At 50.1% G+C, this 22,988-nt stretch overlaps 6 protein-coding genes across 6 annotated transcripts; 4 read left to right on the top strand and 2 right to left on the bottom strand.

Annotated features, from left to right (window-relative positions):
- Window positions 1-8,557: 8,557 nt before the first annotated feature.
- On the top strand, window positions 8,558-9,070 carry LAJ45_04831 (uncharacterized protein; the record flags this gene model as incomplete). The annotated part of the gene is made up of 1 exon (XM_046114407.1): window positions 8,558-9,070. The coding sequence occupies one exon, from the start codon at window positions 8,558-8,560 to the stop codon at window positions 9,068-9,070; it is 513 nt and encodes a 170-aa protein (XP_045972433.1).
- A 220-nt stretch (window positions 9,071-9,290) lies between these two features.
- LAJ45_04830 (uncharacterized protein) lies at window positions 9,291-10,771 on the top strand (the record flags this gene model as incomplete). Its single annotated transcript, XM_046114406.1, has 2 exons — window positions 9,291-10,371; window positions 10,434-10,771. 2 exons carry the CDS (start codon window positions 9,291-9,293, stop codon window positions 10,769-10,771), a joined length of 1,419 nt encoding a protein of 472 aa, XP_045972432.1.
- A 3,852-nt stretch (window positions 10,772-14,623) lies between these two features.
- On the bottom strand, window positions 14,624-17,288 carry LAJ45_04829 (uncharacterized protein; the record flags this gene model as incomplete). Its single annotated transcript, XM_046114405.1, has 6 exons — window positions 14,624-15,738; window positions 15,919-16,141; window positions 16,208-16,486; window positions 16,562-16,621; window positions 16,682-16,907; window positions 16,972-17,288. The coding sequence occupies 6 exons, from the start codon at window positions 17,286-17,288 to the stop codon at window positions 14,624-14,626; spliced, it is 2,220 nt and encodes a 739-aa protein (XP_045972431.1).
- A 1,301-nt stretch (window positions 17,289-18,589) lies between these two features.
- LAJ45_04828 (uncharacterized protein) lies at window positions 18,590-19,174 on the bottom strand (the record flags this gene model as incomplete). Its single annotated transcript, XM_046114404.1, has 1 exon — window positions 18,590-19,174. The coding sequence occupies one exon, from the start codon at window positions 19,172-19,174 to the stop codon at window positions 18,590-18,592; it is 585 nt and encodes a 194-aa protein (XP_045972430.1).
- Window positions 19,175-20,172: 998 nt separating this feature from the next.
- LAJ45_04827 (uncharacterized protein) lies at window positions 20,173-20,661 on the top strand (the record flags this gene model as incomplete). The annotated part of the gene is made up of 1 exon (XM_046114403.1): window positions 20,173-20,661. One exon carries the CDS (start codon window positions 20,173-20,175, stop codon window positions 20,659-20,661), a length of 489 nt encoding a protein of 162 aa, XP_045972429.1.
- A 91-nt stretch (window positions 20,662-20,752) lies between these two features.
- LAJ45_04826 (uncharacterized protein) lies at window positions 20,753-21,490 on the top strand (the record flags this gene model as incomplete). The annotated part of the gene is made up of 1 exon (XM_046114402.1): window positions 20,753-21,490. One exon carries the CDS (start codon window positions 20,753-20,755, stop codon window positions 21,488-21,490), a length of 738 nt encoding a protein of 245 aa, XP_045972428.1.
- Between the last annotated feature and the right edge of the window lie 1,498 nt (window positions 21,491-22,988).

The following is a 22,988-nucleotide window of genomic DNA, read 5'->3' as shown; positions in this document are numbered from 1 at the left end:
CCCTTAAGGCTAATAATTATCAAACTACCTACAGACAATAAAAGGAGAACATGAATTCCTTCCTGGGACTCATCACCACTTTTCAGGAGGGAGAAGCGTCGAGATCTACAATTCGCCCGATAGCACGGCAGTCCACATCATTGTCCACGATGCTAGACAGAGGGCGTAATTAAAGGTGTTGCAGATATGGTTCTGTCGATCGGGTTTCTTCATTGATTATTTCCTATACCGGTTTATATATACCTTCGTTCACGTTTTCTTTTGTTAAGAGCTTTAGCTTGTCAAGCCAGGTTTCATTTGTTGTGGAATATAATAATCGAAATCGATCTTCACCAGCAAGATTTTTACTCTTAACATGACCACCTCACTTATAACCAGAGCAAGCGAATTCAAAGTACCTGTGGTTGCTATGCCAAGACTTGACTTTCGTATGGAGGAACGTCAAGGTGGTTGGGACCAAGCAACCCTAACTTACTCGCGCGGCCTGATTGAAGCCGCTCAGAAAAAAAAGGTAAATGATCGCCACGCTTGTCCCTGCATAGCAACGATGCAACACCTTATGCATGCTCAACCATCACGATCCGACTTCAGGCCTATTATCAACCACCCAATATGCCGTCAACACATACAGGAGGAACTAGGACCGCTCCTAGAGTCCCTGTTCTAACGAGAGCAGTGATTTTGGCGCTTCACTGGTATGCTGTCGATATGTCTTTTTACACCATAGAGGAGAAAATAGGTGTAAAAAGTAGGACTGCCAGCGATATAGTTAGGAAAGCAAAGGCATTTGTTTCCGGTGTCAATAAGCTTTTACTTTTGCTTATTAGAAATAGGAAAGAGCCTCTAATTCCGAAAAATTTGATAATGTATTGGCATGTCTAGAGGACATGCACAAAGGTGGCAGAGAGCAAAAATTTCCGGAAGGTTCAGTTGAATCTGAAGCATTACAAGCCTGTTCTCAGCAGGACGAACAGCATTGGTAGATGCCATTCCCAGAAATTGTGAAAGAGTTGGGAATTCGAGCTGTTAGATCAACACTAGAGCATGTTTTCCATGAACAGCATAATATTTTCCGCCGAAAACCTTGCCACAAACCCGGTCTTACTGCCGAACACATAGAAGCTTGCCTAGCCTTTGCTCACATGGCTCTTAATATCGCGATGAATACAATTGTCTTTACCGATGAGATGTGGGTGGAGTTTAACCCCAAACCACGCCAGCACTGGCAGAATGTTTCAAGGGTCAGAGGTGAGAATTTATATCAGTGGGCTCTTCACAATAAAAACAAAGATTGCAATCCGATAAGAGTTATGTTTTTGGGGGCTATTGCCACTGGAATTAAAGGGCTTTTTCATGTTTGGGAGCAAGATTCCGTTGAAGATAGGAATCGGTATGATGAAATTGTAGTAAGAGAGAACGCCAACAGACGTATAAGACAAAGAGAAAATCAACAACAAGCTAATAGCTCTTGCAGATGGCAGCACCGAGCACTGCAAGAAGTCAATACAAATATAGAGAGACAGAATGTTGAAGAAGGTCGGGTTGGCAGAAACAAAAGAAGAAAAAGAATGTCAGATCAGATATTTAAAGAGGAAGCACTGCAGCTCTAGAGTAGCGGAGGAATTAATTGGGTCTCTTACCGTGATCGCATCCTTCAACCCAAGCTCTATCCATTCATAAATGAGCTACAGACCAGGACTGGTATGCCTCTAACATATCTTGTTGAGGATAATGCACCCGCATATCAAACAGCCTGAGCCCGCAAAATTGATACAGAAATTCGGAAAAATCTCGGCATTATCAGTCTCAAATGGCCCTCTAGATCACCCGACCTTAACCAAATTGAACGGGTATGGGACTTTGAGAAGGATGAGATTTCTACATATCTATTTGTTGGTGCAAGTCATGCAACGGTTGAAGAGGCAAAAAGAACACTAGTAAATGTTTGGAACGGGTTGTCTCAGGAGTTTATTGATAGCAGATGTAGAACCTTTCATCAGAAGCTGGAACAAGTCATTCTTCACGGGGGAGATAATAACTTTGAACGTTAATTGTATTTATTGTCTGGTCTCGAGGTCATGGGCGTGAGGTGTTGCGCCGTTGCTATGCAAAAACAAGCGTGGCGATCATTTACCTTTTTTGTCTGAGCGGCTTCAATCCGGCCGTGCGAGTACTCGGGGCAGGTAACAAGAACCTGTACATAAAAACGCACTAGCAGGGGTCAAAGTGGTTGCTACCAGAAAAACAATGTTCAGGTTCTTCATGCCTGCCCCGGGTACATCGCAGTCGGTTGTACTTTAAGTGGGAAACGTCACAGAGCTGGGTTACACAGCCCCCGCGACTTCTTTACAACTAACTACAGATCGATCATATTCCTACCACTGATTTTACGGACCGGCCCTGTGGAAAAAATAGGAGTTTCCTTGGTTTTAGTGATAAATTTGCCTACAGATCTCTGTCTGATTGGTCAATAATCGGGTGAGTACTTCCATCATGAGATACGAACCTTGGCGCCAAGGGGTTTAGCTGGGCACGAGACAGAGACCTTTGGTGACTTTTGAACCCTGACCCTGAACGAGCTTTCAAATCCTAGTTACGAATTGAATTCCCCTCTCTGCAGCCTTGTGCAACGGTGGCCCCTGCCAGGGCTACGAACGCGACTGCATACACACGTTGGCCAATCAGACCAAAGCTTTCAAGTTTGCCTTAAAACAAATGGTAGTGTACCGGGTGCATACCTGCGGACTAATACGCGAGTCATTCGTTCGATGCGCATTGGATCATGCTGGGTGTAAGACGATTCCCGGAATGAGGAACTTACCAGTAGCGAAAGGGAGCCCGGTTATCAGACGAATCATCCATCGCCAAAGAGCCTCTTATAGTATATGCACAGCGGGCGTATAGATCAATTGCACCCCTCAATTAAGCACCCTTAGACCCCCCGTACCGGGGTATGCGAGTGATATCTGGTGAATATGTGTGGGCGTATCTCCGATTGGCCCGATCGCATTATCCGAACTGCTGGAGGAGCTAGACTGCCTATATAATTGCCACTTCCCCCATTAACTATCAACTCTAAGCTCACATTTGCGAAATATTTCCTTGTGATCTTATATAGTCTTGCTACCTTTTTCACGGTGGGCCTGGTCTATATATACGAACAGCTTAAACAAACCCTCAATTTCTCATCTCGACGAACTTCCTACATCAATAGACTGTTCCCTGCCCAAACAATAGTTCAGCAGGTTTAAGATATCAACCCCCCAGAGGCTCACACGAACAATATAACTAGTTAACACTCTACGACACACACGGCCCTTTTTCGTCTTCTCTTTTCGTCTTGTCATGTCAATCCACGCCAGCACTCCATCCAGAAAAGGCCAGCAGAATCCTCATCACCGTACCAAAGCCCCATCTCTGAGAATGCCGACCGTCTCTCCCTGTCCAACACAATTCTTGCGGCTCTAGCCGTCCTAGTTGCCATCTTGACTCTTTTCAAGACGTGGAAAGTGTGGAAGTATTGTCGCAGGGCTAGGAGGAGCAGAGCTGTGGGTTTTTATCCCTTGTGTATCAGGGAGAAGTGGGATTAACAATTGTTCTTTTGTTATTTAGGGCCACGGCAACCTCCAACATGGACTCAGCCTTGTCCCTTCTGGCCGCTATCAGCAACGCGGTATGATCTACCATGGTTCGCTGACGGTTCAATACCTGGCTGTACTTGGTGAGCGCTCTGAGATTAGATCTGAGCATGAGTAATGTTTCTCCTTGGGGTTTATGGAGTCAAGTATCAGTATTTAGCCATAGCATGCTCTTGGGAGAACAAATTTTCTCTTCCTTATTATTTCATTTGTTGTCGTTGTATTATTCTGGATGTCAAACAGGAGGAAGGGGGGCTTCTACTCGTCAAGAGCTCGGTTCCACATGATGGAGCCAAAAATGGGGCCTCTTGTCCTGTCTTTCGCTTTACACCTCAGTTCGCTCCGCTTGTCCTTCTCCTTCTCCTTCTTTTTCGTTTCTTCTTATTACTATTATTCAGTACAATTGTGCATCATCATCAACACAATTTAACATCTTTGTGGTTTTCGGAATCGTTTCAAGTACTAATGATCAAAATGGTTTTATAAGGTCTGTAAACCAAGATTGAAGTCCAAGCGACTAGTCACACCGAGTAAGATAATGGATTTCTAGACCCTTAATCCATCACGATAGCCTCACACAATTGATTTCATGACTCTTGTCTTCTGGAGTTTGAACCGTATCATACCATATCATACGTCTTGTTGTACATACATATATCTTTTTCCCAAGTACAGCAGTGCAACATAGTCTTCTGGTTAGCTTTCGCTGCTTTCTTGCAGCTCCGGCCGACTTTTATCTGCACCCCCGCAAGGATAGTACTTTTAGGGTTGAGGTTTCCCTCAGAGCAGTTGCTGATTGAACTTACTGGTGTTTCGTCCGATCGCTGGGTGTGTTCGGAGATCACTGTGGGAAGCCACTGTACTAATATTAGGGTTGATAACTGTCCCTAACGAGGCCTCGGGGATGGGTGTTCTCTCTGCCTGGCATGTACTTCCTACCTCGATTATGAGTAGCCTATTACAATCGCCCCTATAGGCCTATGTCGTTTCTTCCACGCGGCGAAATCCTCGAATGTCTACCCGCATATGCGCCTCTAAGGCCCTGCATCGACTAGGATCCGATTGCCCGGCTGGGATATGCATACCTGTATGTGCTCTGATCGAGGATTAGGGTTGGTATGTAAGTTGATAATAAAGGTAAGTACTCATGTTTGGTTTTGGTGTTGCATTCGCCTATTCCAGCATTCCGTATTTAACCAATCCGCAATTAGATTATTTATCAAGACGTGAGGGTTTCGAAAAGAGAATTGTGGATTTAATTCACAGATTCGGTCTAGTCATAGCAGAGTTTGTCGATGGTTGCAAAAAAAAAAACCATGTCAACGGCTTCAACCTAAGCCTTTTTTGAATGCGAACGAGTCCCAGGGAGCATTCGGCTCCTGGAGCGAATTCAATCCATTCCAACCTTGTTGGCCAATAAAGACCTCGGCTAAACCTCTGCTATTACTGAATGGATTGAATAGAATCCAGACGTGAGGATTTTTATTTATATAACCTTTTTTCTTGCCCTAAATTATTTGCCCAGATATCTAAACCTGGCCCTGTGTTTATTCCTCATCTTCCGGGCGGGGCTTGGTGCAGCTACAAAATACTAGACGGCTACGAGGTCACGCCACCACCAAACATGGCCAAGGGATAGGTACATGTATTTGTGTATGAAGTCTTCGCAATCCTCAGTAATATATCATATGCCCTGAAGTTTACTTCAGGGTTAAGCAGGCATAGTCGCTCAGCATTTGCTCACTCATCACTGAATCATCATCGTGCTCAGCAGCAAGGTATGAATGTGGACCGTCAAGCAGCTATCCGTTTGCTTTCAGTAAATTGTTCTTAGTTTCTAAATTCTAGGTTAAGTATGTGAGGAATCCTGCTATCTTAACTTCATCATTTAATTCTAGGTCAAAGTTCAGTAAAGCACTATGAATGCCGGCTTCTACTTAATTTGAAAGGAGAGCCCGACTTCGAACCCTTGAATTCTAGAGCAAGAGAAGCATGACAATTAATACCTGAGCTTCAGGGCGTTGCTAAGCGCAGCGCAGCTCCAGTATATAGTTGTGGAGCTTATTCCATAAGCAATTAGGCGCAATATGAAGCTAAGGTTGAGAAGCCGAGGCTACAGTGCCGTTCGAATTCAATGGTGATATTAGAGTATAGTAGACGCCGAATAGGATAAAGAGACAGTTCTGATATCCGCGTGCTATGCCCAACAATATGATTGTTAGGTTTCTCATGGATCCCCTGTCCTTTTGCCCGCCCACTCCATCCTCATTTGGGTGATACCGCACGGCCGGAGATACTTGTAAGTACCGCTTGCTTTTATATCGTTAGTACATAGACCAAAAATACTGGGAGTAGCAGAAGAATGATCAGTTTTCACCTACCTCAATGTAGCAACAAACTATTCCCGTACCAACTCCGGCCCCTGCCAAACTCTCTGATTTCAGACACCCGAGATAACTGGACTTTGTAACGCCTCGTTTCTATATGTGTAAACTATCAACCCCGTTGCCCGTAACTAGCGATATATTCGCAAGAAGATTAATTCATTGTCGCCTTCGTCATGAATTATCACTCGGCTGTGAAGCCACGTCCTTTTTTTCCTTTTTTTAGTTTAAACTCATGCCATGGCTTGTAGTATATAATGTACCCATGGCTATCGAAGCCTTGTAATACATGTAGCTTACATTATAAGCCCTCTACAATGATCACATAGACAACTCATTTATAACTTCGGGCCCGGAAGTCTACAATTAACAGCTTGGCATATATAGGCACCTATGCCGACTAGCTAAGTCCTATGAATCAAGCTGTTGAGGAGGACCCCCGGTAGCAGAAAGACAATGTATAACTCCGTGTACCAGAAGTGTGGTGTTCCCGGGCTCTTGCGGTGTGCCTTTCTCGGTGCTCCGCTGCGTACTGTGCCTGGCGCGGTACCGGTAAGACTGGGGAGGGACGTGGGGTGGGACGAGTCTGAGAGGGTATAGTCTTCTCCCCTCGTGGTGGTACCAGCGGTTTTATCGCCGGATGGCCTCGGAGCGAGTATAGTCGCAAGACCCCCGGAACACAGCGACGGGCGATATTGTACCATAAGTAGCCTGACACTACCTTCTTTATCAAGGAACATCTTCTGTCGCGCAATGTAGCCCGCGTATATACTATTGCTGACAATTTCTTCTGCGAACATACACGAACACAAGGCCAGCGGCGACAGCCTCCGGGCTGCCAGTGGTAGTCGAGGGTAGTTGCTACCCTCGGGCTCTTTGTGTACATAGTTGGGGGCCGTCACTTTCAGTTACCAGCCTGATCAGCTTCAGTTATGCCTTATGTGCGTTTGGGGAGAGGGGAGTTGGGGGGGGGGGGGGGCTGTTCGATAGAAACCATAGAAGCCATATAGCAACCGCATTCCTCGCTGCATGCAGCACTTCATTGGTATGATATAGATATCATCTATCAATCCTACCGGCATGGTATCAGCCACCTTCGTATTCCACCTCCGGGCCCGAGAATATATTAGTATAAGACGCCCTCTTCCCCCTAGTAGCGTTTATCAAGACCACAGAGGTAGCAGACAGTACTAGGCCCATGAATCTAGATTCTAGAAGAGGCAAGTGCCGGGATCAGACCGATATCAAGCGATGACAACGATGGCCTTTATATTTATACCACCTCCATCCCCGCCCCCACCGCCACCAAGCAATGACTTAACTATTACAACCGCACGCAGGTCCACCACAATCACAAACCAACCTCTGACGCCCGGTGTAGCTAGCCCGTAAGCCATAAAGTCCGCTTTGACTAACCCACAGAGTAATCACACGATATCACTCGTCCGCCAAGACCGAAGCCAGGACCCACAACGCGCCTGAAATTAAAAGATGTGTTACATTCCCACTAGCCTCGCGTGGCGGAAGGGGGTGCGGTGACAGGAGTTTAGGTGGGATTGAATTACAAACATTCAGATATATGAGGACCCAGCGTATCTATGCATACATGTAGCTAGTATAGTATGGTCCTTGAGCGCTTGGATCAGCTAGGTGAGAGCCTCGCGCCGGCCATCCTACGATAGAACATACACGATCAAGTAACCACTCACTGCCGACCATGGCCCATCACTCACCCATCAAATAGCTCGGCACCCCAACAACCGACGTGCAGAAGCCAATGAACGTATCCCACCCCCGCTACCACCACCTACACTACATTTATTCTGCCTAGCCCCCAATAGTACCAATCAATCATTACCCGTCGATCACTGCTACATCCAGGGTAAGGGCTCCATCACAACCCATCACTCGCCTATCATAACCCTGTCACACCCTGTCACAACCCGACCGTCCAGGTCACATCACCAGCTATCACTCACCCGCCAAGCCACAGCCACACCACAGCCACACCACAGCCGCACCACGGCCACAACAACAACAACAACAACCGTTGGGGCGTGGCGATCGTGCATATGCACCCGGCCCGATCAGGCCAGTCGTAAGTTTTAGGCAGCCAGCATGGCGGCTGCATTGATGGCGTGTGTGCATATGTATGCGGGACTTGTGGATGTGGGATGTGTGGTGGGATGTGTGGGGTGATCTGGCCGGTTTCAGGCATCCCACGCAGCGACGGGTGGTCAACGTCGACTCAACACCACGCGCACACAAGACAGAAATCTGCGGATCTATGAGCTACAAGCTACAAGCTACAAGCTATCTACGGACGGTCCTACTGAAATACTGAACTGCAAGATATAGGCTACATACCTACCGATGAGCTATAGATTATAGGATACAGACTACAAGCTACGGACATACAGACATACCTACAGGAGCTATCTCTACCATATACGAAATCTACTTACCTGCGATATCTCATATCTTTCCATCTCGAAACCTATAGTCGATGTAAATCCCCACCGGTTATCCACCACAATGTCTCCCAAGTCGCAAACACCGTGCAAATACTACCTCCGCTCCAGCTGCTACCGCGGCAGCACCTGCTCCTACCTGCACACCCCCGCCTCTGCCTCCGCCTCCGCCTCCACCCTCTGCCCCACGGCCACCCCCTTCATCCCCCCCTGCCGCTTCGCCGCCGCAGGCTACTGCAGCCGCCCCCGCTGCCCCTACAAACACCCTCCCACACCGCCGCTCTCCCCGCCCCCCCCACCACCAACAACCCTCACCACAACCCTCGCAAACCACACCATCACCTTCGGCCCCGGCCTCTCCATCCTCTCCACCACCCCCACCCTTCCCGCCACCCTCCACATCCACGGCCTCACCCCCACCACCACCACCCCCACCGCCCTCTCCATCCTCCTCTCCCCTACTCCCCCGAAAACATCAAACTCACCCCCACCCACGCCTCCGCCCACATCCCACAGCACCACCTCCCCGCCGCCCTCCAAGCCCTCCACGCCTCCCGCCACGCCAACGGCCGCATGACCGCCGTCGCAGCGCCCACCCCCGGCACCGCCTCAAACCGCGCCGACACCCTCCTGGTAACCTACCCCTCCCCCTGCCGCCGCGCCGTCGTCACCCTCCCGCACGGCGCCCCCCGCCCCAGACAGGAAGGCACCGTCTGCGGGCGCCGCGTCCGCACCCGCTACCACTGCGGGGGCGTCCACGTCAGCGGCCTCCCCCCTCCGCGAGCCCACACGACGTGATGCGCGGGCTCAAGCTGCCCGCAGGCAGCAAAGTGCTGGTCGGCCCATTGTCCTACAAAGAGGACGCCAACCAGATTGGCAGCCACGTGCGGAAGCTGCTGGGCACCAACCACCGCGTTGTTCTCAGCAGCGAGGTTGTGAGCGGGCAGGCAGAGGCCGACGCGACCGTGCGGGTGGTGGTGCGCATGGGGAGCGGCACGATGGCGCGCGAGGCGGCGGAGCAGCTGCATGGGCGGGCGTTCGAGTTTGGTTACAGCGAGAGCCCGCTTGGCGGGGGCTTGAAGCTGGGCGTGAAGGTTATGTACCAGTCGCGGCTGCGGACGTCGCGCGGGGTGTGGGGGGCAGTCGGGGGGGAGGTGGAAAGGCTCAAGAGGGAGGTGTGGGGGAGGTTTGTGCGCGTGGGGATCTTCCAGGAGGGCGGCGAGGGCGACCGAGGGCATGTGGCGGTTACGGTGGGCGGGTGTGACCGGGCAGCGGTGTGTGATGCGAAGCGCCGCATCGCGGGGATCATGGCGGGTGAGGTTGTGGCGAGCCCGGGCGCGGGCGGGGTGCCGCTGTGGAGTGACAGGCTGCTCACCGCCGAGGGTGTCCGGGTGCTGCGGGGAATACAGACTGAGACGGGCGCCTATGTCCACTACGATGTGCACAAGCGGCAGCTGGCGGCATACGGCACGCCCGCTGCGCGGATCGCGGCACGAGAGCGTCTCCTCGCGCATCTCGGCGCACTACCGCCGCCACCGCCACCAGCGCCGGCGGAAGAGGCGGGCGAAGGGGAGTGTCCGGTGTGTCTAACGGAGCCGACAGACGCCGTGATAATACCGACATGCGGCCACGCCTACTGCGCCGACTGTCTCTCCGCCTTCCTTGCCTCCACGCCGAGCACGCGCTCCTTCCCCATCACCTGCATCACCTGCCGCTCTCCCCTCCCGCTCTCCGTGATCCCCGCGACGCTGCACACCGCCGCATGGAGCAACCACGTCCTGACGCACCCAGCAGAGCTCACTTCTGCTCGACGGCCGACTGCACCGGCGTGCTCCCCGCAACGGCCGACGAGGAGGGCGACATCGCGCTCTGCGGCGAGTGCCTGGTCGAGCAGTGCACGCGCTGCGGCGTGCCCAGCCACGACGGGCTCGAGTGCGCAGAGTGGCGGCTCGCCAGCGAGTTCGAGGCCGAGCGGCTGTTTGGCGAGTGGGCGGCGGGGCGGGACGTGAAGCGGTGCACGGGGGTGGGGTGCGGCGCGGTGATCGAGAAGGTCGATGGGTGCAACCATGTGCAGTGCCAGCGGTGCTTTGTGCATATGTGCTGGGTGTGTGGGGGGCTGTTCTCAAGGGCGGGCGTCTATGTGCATATGAGGAAGGAGCATGGCGGGATTGGGCTGGGGGATGATGAGGACGAGTTTGAGCAGGTGCCGGCGGAGTGGGTGCCGGCGGTGGGGGGGGAGGAGGGGCAGGGGCAGTGGGTGGGCGGGGATGGGTGGTAGGGGGTGGGGGTGTTTGGTTATTTCTCTTTTCCTTTTGTTTGTATGTATATATAGTACATGAGTGGAACTGTGCAAGTAGTATAGTAGAGTCAACACTGTAGCTGTCCTGTCCTCTATTGTATAAACAGACCGACGCACAGCGAGAAGACAAATTCAAAAAAAACCATCTGCACAGTCACGTCCTCTCTCTAGATCTCTCTCCCCAGATCTGCAGACAGTACAGCCTCACAAACCCCGACTCCCCCCTCGAGCAAACCCACCAGCTCGCTATCGGGGGGGGGGGGGGGGGGCACCCCCGGCCATGTATATATTCCACCTACATACCCTTACATCGCACCAAAGAGACGAGGATGTCTCCCATGATCCACAACAAGCCGGACTGCTATGCATGCGTATATATACACGTACACCATAAGCTACATGCTTACTCTTCTTCCCACGCCCATGTCTCTGGCCAGATATTTGCAACTGTATAGTACCGGCACAACCGCGCGGCTGGCTGGCTGGCTGGCTGGCTGGCTGTAGTGATGGTCACGAGACAAGAAAAGACAAGACAAGACCAACAGTTGTCTCGTCTCGCACGGCTCTTGATCGCGGTGTCTCGAAGACGGCCCGCGAGTATTGCAAGATAACTAACTGTACTCTCGCATCCAACTCAATTAACAGCACCAAACAACAGCACCAATTTGGGTGGCCACCACCACTGGCTGTGGCCTGGCCGGCTACAGGGCGGGAGGGTCTATATAAGTCGCATATATACATCCATATCAAAAAAGCAACACGTACGTGCACGTTCCAGTTCCAGTTCCAGCCCCAGCCCCAGCCCCAGTTCCAGCTCCAGTTCCAAGTTTTGAAGACTCTGCCACTCTCCAATGACCGACTAGCCAGCCGTCTGCACCATGCACCACACGCCACCGCATAATCCAGTCTCTCCCAGCGCAGCAGCCCAAAGCAGGCATGGCATGGCTTGGCGCGAGTGCTAAACCATGACGCAGCCGCATAAGAATCCAAAACACCTCCGCGACTCTGACCTGGCGCCGCAGTGTACTTATGACCTCTCGGCGTGCTAATTGGCGGGTGGCCGGGGTGGGATGTGATAGTTATGCCATGGTGTTCGTACGCCTCCTCCTCCTCCTCCTCTGCTGCATCGAGTGAGTCATGGCGTCTCACTCGGCCGCGGCAGAGCAGGGACCCCCAAAAAAACTGAGAAGTAGCTGCTGTGGCCCAGTTGCGTATTCTGATGTGTAACCGCCGGTCTGTGTTTTTCCCAGCCCAGCACTATGTGCGGCCGCGTGCACTTCATCATCATCGCGGGGGGGGGAGGTACATGCACGGTACGGTCCACGCGCAAGCCCAGATCAAAAAGACGGTTACGCACCGTGAGTTAAATACACGCATCCTGCCGCAGGGAGGCATCTGGACGCCCGTTTTCTGGTGCGCGTGTGCGGGGTCTTGGCGGTCGAGTGATATCCTGTGATTGGATGTTTGTGCTATGGGTGTCTGAAGGGCTAGCCGGTTTTGGGGGGAGGGGGGGCTATGTTATATATTGGGGGGGAAGATATGTTTTCATGGCTTGGTGGGTGGGGTGGGGTGGGGGTTCTTGGTTGGTGGGTGAGTGTGGGGGATCGAGCGGCGGTTTTCCGGTGGGGAGGTTGAAGATGCGGGATGTGCGCGATGCAGGGGGAGTATGGTGGTTGCAGAGATAATGCTGGCAGGACAGTGTAAGTAATATAATGGCTTGCATATATATATGCGCGGCGCAGCGGATTGCTGCTCTAGCTCTACACACGCGCGTGATGTGTTCGCAACACTCCGCACAGTACAGAAGCCCATCTCCAAGGGTAAAAAACCCTCCCCTCACCGCCAATTGCATTGATGGGACACGCTCTGCCGCTTAATTGCATACCCCCTATATACTTAGCTAGTAGTAGTAATTCCGCCTAGTGTAACGAACTGCACACCCCGCGATCAATGTACTATATATGTATAACCCCACTAACGCCAAGTGGCAAATCAAAGTAGTGGCATCTGGCATCCGCCATTAAACTGTCGATAGCTCTGCCCATGGAGCGACGTTGCGAGCATTTCGGTGCTGTAGGGCTTCCATCATGGGGCATCACTCGGCCCTTAGGCAGGTGTACTTTCCACGACTAAGAGCCCAGCTAGGGACCGATAGAGAGAGAGGGGTTGACCCTATTATCCTCTCCCGCCAAACAAGCGCGAGCACCAATCCCGCGGGGAGGAACGAAGCCCCTCACCTCCACCTCGATCGAGCGGAGAAGTCTCGGCATGAGCGGCCCGACCCCGTCGCGCAGCTGAACACCGTGAGGCAAAGTTCGATTTCAAACAAGGGTTGGCACCACAAAGAAACACACTCCACTTCGTGTTTTCTCCTTCGGTTCTTAGTAGACTCGCAAAAGGTGTGCCCTGGTGGTCGGGGGTGAGGCGAGTGAGAGTCTGTGATGCAACCCTTACCCTTAGAATGGGGGTAATGACCGCGTATGCGTGTTCTTTGCGGAAGCATTTTGTAGCGACGGTTGCGCATCGAATTATGAGCGGTAGTAATATTGGATACTGGGGGTTCATTGCGGTAGCAGGAGGCCAGGTCGTCTATAGATGACTGCGGCCAGAACAGCAGACTACGGGTCGCAGTGGGAGTACGTGGGGGAGCGCGAGTAAAGTATCTCTACTGAATGCCTTCTTAGTAACACTTCAAGATCAATGAGTAAGTAATATAATAGGGTCTCCCAACACCCATTGCGGACCGGCGAACGTGCGCGTTCTGATCGAGTGATTCCTTACATACCAGCAGCAGCAGCATGAGACGGCCCGCAAAGACGAAGGCAAACGTTTTTGTGTGTTTACTTTTAGCACATGTACTCGATACTTTGCAGGTTTTTGGGGTGAAGAAAAATAAGAATTATATGAGACTCAATCAAATCAGGGTTAAAATAGGGGTTTTTATTAGTATACTGGAGGTATTCAATCCATGAATGGAAAATACATTCCAATGTCGTTAATTGATGTTATAAAATGAATACCGGAGTCGTAATATGATCTAAAAGTGTGGAATGGGGACTCATAGGTTGTACACCAATTGTTTCAAGAAAATTTCCCAGTAATACCCTAAGGTAATAATACATCAAATACTCCATCAGGTGATGTATTTATGAATAACTTCCCGAGTTAATGGACCATTTCTGCCTTTTTCCTGCTCGGTTTTGTATGGCCATGGGAAATCTGTAAGTGAATGAATTAACACGTGTGGTAGAGTGAGTATCCTATTAATTACCATCATCATTCAACATTGGAGTTCCTACCCCACCAAATACCTAAATAAAGCGGTACTCAAAAAGGTTATGGCGCAAAAGAGAGCGCGGTGTTGGTTCTGCATTTATCCGGTGTTTATACAAGATGGTTGTGTTTTTGGTAGCTACAGAGACCTGCAGAGAACCGCCGATAGTGCCTACGTGTGTACCTATATGTCCTCTTTTAGCAACCTTGGCTATCCCTCCGTTCCGCTTTTCGCTTAAACTGTTCGACAATTAATATATTATTAATTCATGACGACCAAAATGAGGTAGGCCTCTTGATTGAAGAGTGGATATAAGTTATATTGTATTATGATCCTGTGATGGTGACGCGTTCTATAACATTAGGACACCATAATGGTACGTGAGTTGACCCCAACGATCAACCTCCTCGAAGCCAATCACGCCTTTGTCCGGACTTTTGGGCCGATTGCATAGATATCTCTCTTATAAACGTAGTTATCGTCTTAGCATTACTAGGGCTTAGCCAATAGGGTCTACCGGCTCCACTGGGCCCTTCCGTGCGCACAGGGCTTACATCTCATTCTCCTCGGGATGTTGAGGGTCCGGGTGTTCGTCGTGACAAGAGCACCTGTACCTCTCGATGCTTGCCCAGAGTTGCAAGAGTATACGGCGTATACCCGCTGACCCACTCTACCGCCTCCACATCTGCACCATATTCAAGTAAAATCTGCACTACGCGCGAATGATCACCCCATGCTGCTGTGTGTAAAGCGGTGTAGCCGTTGATATCCCTCGAACTAGTGGTATCAAAACCATCCCCCTCAAGGAGGAGCCTGACAACCTGGTCGTGACCATTTTGCGCGGCAAAGTGTAACGGGATATTCTGATTATTGTCAACCGCTCTTGGGTTGGCCCCTAGAAGCAGAAGGCACCGAGCGGCTTCAACTAGACCTGCATCGGCAGCGATATGGAGCACCGTATGGCCATCGTTATTTTTTGCATGGATGTCCAGCCCATAATCTATAAGTACCCCAACTGCCGCCACGTGCCCTTGAAACACCGCAAAATGAAGAGCAGTGTCACCCTTTATCCCTCTTGCTGTAACATCCGCCGAGTGATTGATGAGCAACTCTATGACTTTCACATGGCCATTCCAGGCCGCGCAGTGAAGTGGTGTGTCTTCGTCTTTTCCTCTTGCGTCTATTTTCGCTCCCCCGAGCAGTAGCATACTCACTATTTCGGTGTTTCCGGTACGAGCTGCAAGATGCAAGGCCGTAAATCCATATTGGTCATCTACAACTGCTGCAGTATCTGCTTTGTAAGAGCACAATTTCGAAACTACGTCCTTATGACTGCCGAGCGTGGCAACATGAAGTGCCACCTTTCTTTCACAGATGGCATTGATATCAGCACCGTTTTTAGCTAGAATCTCCACTATCTCCGTATAGCCTTTACTGGCCGCCAGGTAAAGTGGAGTAATCCCTTTGCAGTCAACGGAATCGAGAGAAGCTTGATGCTCTAGCAACGTGGTGATCACCTCTAAATCTCCGCCGTCTTCAATAGCGAGATGAAGAAGCGTTGTGCCTCTCTTTTTGTCGTTCACTGCCTCAGGTCGAGACCTAAGAAGACGCCTCAACGCTTCTACATCCTTCCCAAGAACAGCAGCGTATGCCGTGTGAAAACGATCGCTTGCTGTTTTATTCCAGAATTCTGTTAGCTATCTATATACATCGCCAAGACACGAAGGGGGAGACGTTTATGCCATAGTCTATGACTGCATGCAGAGTTTTGTACCTAGAATCAATAAAACTACATGATATAAAAAAAAAATAAAAAAAAAAGAAGGGGGAGACGTTATTGGGGACTATGTACCTCCGGTCGTCGTCAAGTCGTAGTGCGCCACGAACTCTCTTATGTGCTTTAGAATACTGGTATACGACTGTGAAGATTTCTTGCTTGCGAACTTGACCATTTCTGAGTTGTCAGCATCAACTGGTAATGACTCCGTAAGTTTCCGTGGGAGCTGCAACACGGAAGATTCCCTCTCCACGGCGGTGAAAAAGTCTCCAGATCTAGATAATTTGCCGTCAGCACCCTATATAATATTCAGCCAGGGCACCTCGAACTAATTAAATATTCGCGACATCCACTATATACATACCCGTGCAAGCTTTCGGGTCTGGTGAGTCTCAAAGAAATTGACAATCTTGATATTGTCAGAATAGTCGATGAAACGGGAAAGTTCGGACGCAAGAATGGATGCGCCTTTTTCGATAGAATCAAGTAGGCTATGGCGGGACGATCCTTCCTCAAGTGAGGCGCGGATATCATCGACCACGAAGCCACGGTGAGGCGTGCCGAAGAATATCGTCAAATGAGTTGCGGAAAAGATCCGGTTCTGTTCGGTGCCTAAGTCGCTTTCTCTGGCTCGTACGAGTGACTGTGTGGTAATAGAAGTGTAAGTGTGAATCTTGATGATAATGAGAATCTAGATGCTCATCGGCAAGGAACATACCTGGACAATGATTACACCACCAAAACTGTGCCCAATAAATACTAAAGGTCTTTTCTTCTCCTATATAATCCATTTAATCAGAGCACTATATGAACAATGAAGGATACTGAGGGGCGTTACCTGATCGGTATTCCTCGCCTTTATCAACTCCTCTAAAAGCCCTTTCGAATAGTCCTGAGTTGTATGAACAGCACGGGCCGTGAGACACGAATTGTATCCATAAGTCATGGTCCTGTAATTTGGAATATCCTGTGAGAAGAAATGACGTAGCCACATTCGACGCAGGTTGCCCCTCCCCCGCCAGGATCCGTAAGCATGGCCATTGAGTCCGCATACCGCAACTACACTATATTCTAGTTAGTAAATTTCATATATTCATAATCAGCATTTGCTTGATAGGTGTGTTTTACTCCGCCACAACGGCCCCGCTGGTGGGATACAGTTGTGTCAGGCCATAAAAGTCCTTGTCAACAGTGATATCATCTCCTTCGAGCTCCATTTCATAGGGATGACCGGCTTGGAGGGTACTAAGCGTCCTCGGTGGCTCTGCGATGAATTGAATGAGCGCAACCTGAGTATCGTCGCCGAAACAGGAGGGACATAATGTTGATTTCTTGAGGTCGATTGCCGAGTCCTCACCAAATTCCTTTGAGAATGTAATTTTCAGCTGTGTTATGGTGACCAACGCAGGGACTCCCAGTACACGGAAGACAGTGTCCCGGGACATAACGTTAACTGGGATTCACGATGCGTGAGCTTCAAAAATTATAGGGACATGTATGATTAAGGGGAACCGTAAAGGTGTTGATTGCAGTATAAGCTACCGGAGCGACTGCTTGACTTGGTGCGGGGTCCCCAAGACGCAGCTGAGAAGTGGGGGTGTGATACGTTGGGTGCAGTCTGCTCAGAGCTCATTCGGTCATTTCTCACCTAAGCCAGGGTCTTGGCAAAACCCGGTGGTCCACTTCGTGATGTGCATTAATCAGAATCTCAGCAATGGGCATGAGGCAAAACCTGGCAGATCATGTTAAGTTCAATACGCAAGGTCTCGAGACAATCTGGTGAGGTCTCGTCTCGTCTTGTATTAGGCCAGAATGCCACGAATGCCACACTGAGAATAATATGCCATGTATGTAAATAGTTTCAACTGGGTTAGAGTAAAAGAAGTAGTGAAGATTTTCTCTTTCTTTCCTATCCGCCTCAGGTCTTAAAAAAACTGGACCGCCCTCAGGAGTGGGGACTGCGTTCGCTATCATATTTCCGAGATGTTTTTCGATTGAGAGCATGCAGGTAGTAGTTCAAGAATACTTAAATAATTGACGTTTGATGTAGAGTTACGCAACAGTTTCCAAGTACCCGTACCCAATACCCAGCCCTCTTAGCCTCCGCGAGGCAGGATAATATATGACCACATATGTATTTGTTGATTTCGGCAGCTTGCATGCAGTGCCAGTCGTGGGGGCATGACCCGACGGCTTTGGGGCGGCATCACGGGCAGGCAAATGGTATAGGAGTATAGGACGAAGAAATCGGGTATATATAGAGGGCGTCAGTCCACAGTTCGTAGAAAAGAATCAAGCCAGATCACGTAGAATTTCAATATTAACATTTGTGGCTATACCTCTTATAACAAAACATACCTCAGCCTCACTAGAGGGACATTATTCCCAGCTCGAGTGCAATAAATCCAGAAAGATCATCAAAAGTTGGTGCGAATGACATCTCATGCTGGGCTGGGACCGAGAGCCAGTGTTGTAATCTCGTGCCTAGGATGAGCGATGAAAGTCTCCTCTTACGTCCTCAACGCCTCAGTGGTTATTTCTGTTGTGTTCGATTCACAATTGGTCGAAGCAGTATTCCATGGATCGATTACAAAACGACTGGCAAAGGCATCCAAGTAAGTCATTTCTTGCCAGGGGCTTTGGGAATACATTTCTTGGTATTTTCATATACCGATATTGATATATGCGTCTACCAATGCAATGCTCACATATATCTCAGAATAGTTACACACACACCTCCGCCTCCTCACTGCCCTCCCCCAGTCTCCCCCGCAATGCCCCTCCAGTCCAAATAGTCCATCATCGTAATGCTATACATCACCCTATTCATACAGTTCCCATAGTACCACCCCATCTCTACGACACTATTCGCCGCCTGTACCATTCCCCAATAGCACCGCTCACCCGCACTCAGCCCTGTGTCGTTGAATAGAACGCCGGCCTCGGCCTCACTCATCTCATAGTAGTGCGGTCGCACCCGCGCAGCCCCCGCTTCGCGGAAGGCGCTCTCGAATGCGTCGTCGTTGTGGACCTGCACAGAGAGCTCGAGCACGTGCTGATCCAGCTTGGTCAGCGCCGCCTCGCCGAGTACGGTGAGCTCCGCGGGGGTATAAATGCCAATGCGGGTCCGAGTCTGCTTGCTCTTATTAGGCACCTCCTTAATTGTACCTGCCGTTGGCGTCCCGGGTGGTCGGAGGAGGCGGAGCTGCTCAACCTCGGCGCGGAGGGAGGTGAGCTGTTCATGGGCTTTTGCGAGCTGGAGCTTGACGTGGGCGAGGTCGGCCATCATCCAGCGGGCGTCTTCGGCGTTGCGGTCTGCTTCCTGGGCCATGCGTTCTACTTGTTCCTCAAGGCGTTCGTTTTGGGCGCGCAAGTGCGAGGTGGGATCAGTCACTAGGGATCCTGGGGGGTGGGGGGGTGGGCGTTAGCTCGACTGTGGACAATAAATATGGTGGAGGCCTAGGGAACTGATAACTTTAAACCTTACCTGACATCATACGAGGGGGCGGGGTGGGTAATAAGAGCAGGATAAAACACAAGATGCACCAAGGATTCAGTGCCCTCCTTTTTTCAAGCTGATATTAATGTTTTGTAGGTGAGGAGCGTTGAGAGACGTTGATATAATACGGATTAGAGGTCTAGTTGCTTAAATAGCGTTTATACATATATATATATATATTGGGGGGGAGGGGGGGCCAGGATGACAGTGATAATTCAGAGGTCTGTAAAAGTGCTGCTCATGGGCTTCAGATTCGACGTAGAGCACTACTCTACCTTACGTATGTGCGCACACAATATTTATCTAGAATGCTAAATACTGTTTCCCAGATGCCCACTGGCATAGATGTGCATGCCTAGTCTCTACTCTATACTCTACTCTACGGGCCTAGGTGGACTGTGTATGTGCTGGCCCCAATAAGGATTGAAGGTATTACACATGTACTGCATCGGCGTGTGTAGTGCGCACATCACATATGTATCGGCCAACATTCGGTGTACCTACAACGAATGGATCCACTTCCTACACATAGAGTAAAATATTATTAGCCAAAGGCTGATCTCTAGACGCTTGTTAAGCCGTCCCCCTAGCTAGCCAGCCCTCTCTTCCTCTGCTTCTTTCTTCCTACCAGCATTTCTTCTCACCGGGCGTTTGCAAGACGTTAGTTATTAAATGCCTATATCTGCACCTATACAGACAATATGGCTCCAGCCAGCTACTACTAGGCCCGTCATCCATATACCCGATCTTGAATTGATCGAATATATATATATTCCACACAGCTCGCCCAAACCCCACCAAACCCCACCCACAACTACAATAATTAAACCATGGCTGATATTCATAACAATATGCCGGCCAGGGCAGACAACATAGAACACAAAACCACGGTCGAAAGACTCCTAACAGAGATCAGTTACCTACAACGGGAATGCCGCCGCCTCAACGATGAGGTCCGCCGCCTGCGCTCCCGCACCACACTCGCAAAGAAAACATACGACAGTGACGACATACAGCATCTCGAGTATTGGTTCAGAAATCTGAACAGGAAAGAGCCACCGCCGTTGAAAAGGTTCGGTAGAGCGCCAAATATCCCGGGCATAGACTTCTACGTCCCTGTGCTGCCACGATTTCTGCACATGGTGCCGCCATTGAAACAGGTCGCTCCCGCGCCCGCGCCGGTCATAGGCAGTACCCAAGACTCCGAGGAGAGGGCCGGCGGCCTTGTGAGCGGCGGAGCGCAGCTTGATGATGATGCATATGCCCGTGCTCATGCAGCGGACGGCAACAATGCCACCGCTGGAGGAGCCCAGATCTAGACCTAGTTTTCGCCCTGAGCCAAACACGGCCTTATTGGAAGGAGCGGGGGCGCCGCCGCCGCCAGCCAGCCTGGTCTCTCGCCCGGAGAATATGAAGTTGGGAGCGCCCCCACAACCACCCAAAGAGATGGTAGCTGAGACGCAGAGAAAGAGCGCAGACGTTGGGTCTGAAAAGCGCGACAGCGACAGAGACAGAAGAGACTTCGGCGGGTCCACAGAAAACTATGGAGGCCCCACTGTCAGCCCTTCAACAACTACAGGCTACATCCACGATCGTTCGTGGCTGAGAGAGCAGTATACCAATCAGTTCGCCCGCTTTATGGATATGAGGTCCTCTCCGGGTGTAATGCTGCTGGGCCTCTGCACAACCACGGAGATTAGAGAGATGCCGGCCCACCTGCGCGAGACGCTCTGGAACCGCCTGCGCAGCCTCCTTTTAAAGCGCACAACGGAGAATACAACGCCGGTGTCGCACGGCGAGTACCTCAGCGAAGGATTTGAGTGCAGCACGTTGGACGCGTTCGAGTACGCGGGGCTTAACATAGCCCCGCGAGTGTGGATAAGCCCATCGGGGCCGCGGCCCGAGGAGGGCGGGATGCCGGTGATTGGGAAAGATGTGGATGTGGGTGCGCTGAACTGGGCCCGCCGCGTGAAAAACGGAGAGGGCGGGAATTTGGACTTCGTGGCGAAGAGGTGTGTGGAGCTGTGGGAGAACAGCGTGAGGTCTAGGCTGATGGGGATGCCAGTGTCGGGGCTGTGGAAGAGGGAACAGCTGTGGAGAACTGTAACAGCGGTTATTGCGTATATTGAATGTTTGGATGCGAGGTAGTCGGGGGTGCGGGGAGGAGCTTCATTGGATGCAAGGTGTATGTGGAGAGTGGGCGGCGGCCGGGAGGGTGCAAATTCAGTATATAAAGAGATCGAGATGGATGCACGTGGAACCAAAAGAAACACCAGGAGACCAGACCCTACTACCGAAAGAAATGCATCAGCAAATGCTTCCATAAAATGCATCGTGTACCAAAGAACTATGAAGTGTGTATAATGCATCAATAAATGCATCACAATCTCATTTCACCAAAGTTCAAATAGGAAATATATCAGAAAATGAAATTAAAACAGTGGCGGGCCGTGTAGCCTATTAGTTAATATACTAGAATTAAGAACTATAGCAATAGATCAAGGAGTTCATACGGAATATCGTTGGCAAAATCGCAGGTAAACTCGTCTGTGCGAGTTGATACATCAATAAATGTTTTCAAATAAAATCTCATCAGTAGAATTTTCAAAAAGGTCCAAAACAAATTCACGGCTTGACCATATTACAGAGTTGTTTTCGACAGGTTTACCAATCAATCAATGCATATATGCAGCATTTATTATACATCAGTAGGCTAGCTGCGTTTCAAGAGTTGTCAGGCACATAGCCCAACATAACCGTAACAGCGATCAGATTATATCCCAGTCTTAGTGTTTGTTAGGATACATTTCTACAGACCATACCGGGCCTTTGAGCAATTTGTACTCGGGCGTTCAGTAAAAGGTCGTGAAAACAAGGAAGCAACGGGGCGAACACCAAAGTTGACGTGACGCGGTCCAACTAAATCAATGTTTCAACAGAAGGGAGGAAATCTATTTCAAGGTTAATTTATCATGTATCTATTTGCTATTTCACTAAAGATTCTTGTTGCCATTGCTACATTTGGATGGGTTCGTGAGTTCGTGTTGCTTCAACTTTGGTGTTCGCCCCGTTGCTTTCACTGAACGCCCGAGTATTGTCAAAAAGAAATACCGGGTTGCCCCCTGGAAAAGGTATTCCTCAAACAGACATCGAATAATCAACGATCCATTGCACTAATTAATTCCCCATTCTACTACCAAATATCCGCCCCATAGTCAATTATCCCAATTACATTACCGCGGATACCTGATTCTTAGAGCTCAAGGTATGAAACATATTCCGGAACTGGTAGTGTTGATTGCAGAGTAAGAAAGCCCAATAACATAATACCCCTACCCAACCTCTTTTCCATAAAAGTGGACTACCACCCATGTCGCACCGAGTGATATCCCATGATTTCACCACCAACCAGACCAAAGAAACAACCAGTTTATACTATCTAACACATAGAGGGAAACTCGGTTATTTCAACTCTCGTTTATTCCTTCCTTATGTATACCGTGCTCAGTGGGATCCATATTTCCAGTCTACCACCATGCACCGGCCCTGCAAAACCTACATCACGCCCTAAAACGCCTTGCCCGGCCCGAGACCATCTGCGTCTGATAAGGTGGAGAATTAAATAATCTATAATTACCTCTCTCTC

The sequence above is a fragment of the Morchella importuna genome, assembly GCF_003444635.1.
Source record: "Morchella importuna strain M04M26 chromosome Unknown Morimp01GS012, whole genome shotgun sequence".
NCBI lineage: Eukaryota > Fungi > Ascomycota > Pezizomycetes > Pezizales > Morchellaceae > Morchella > Morchella importuna.
This window is presented reverse-complemented; position numbering and strand designations above follow the sequence as displayed.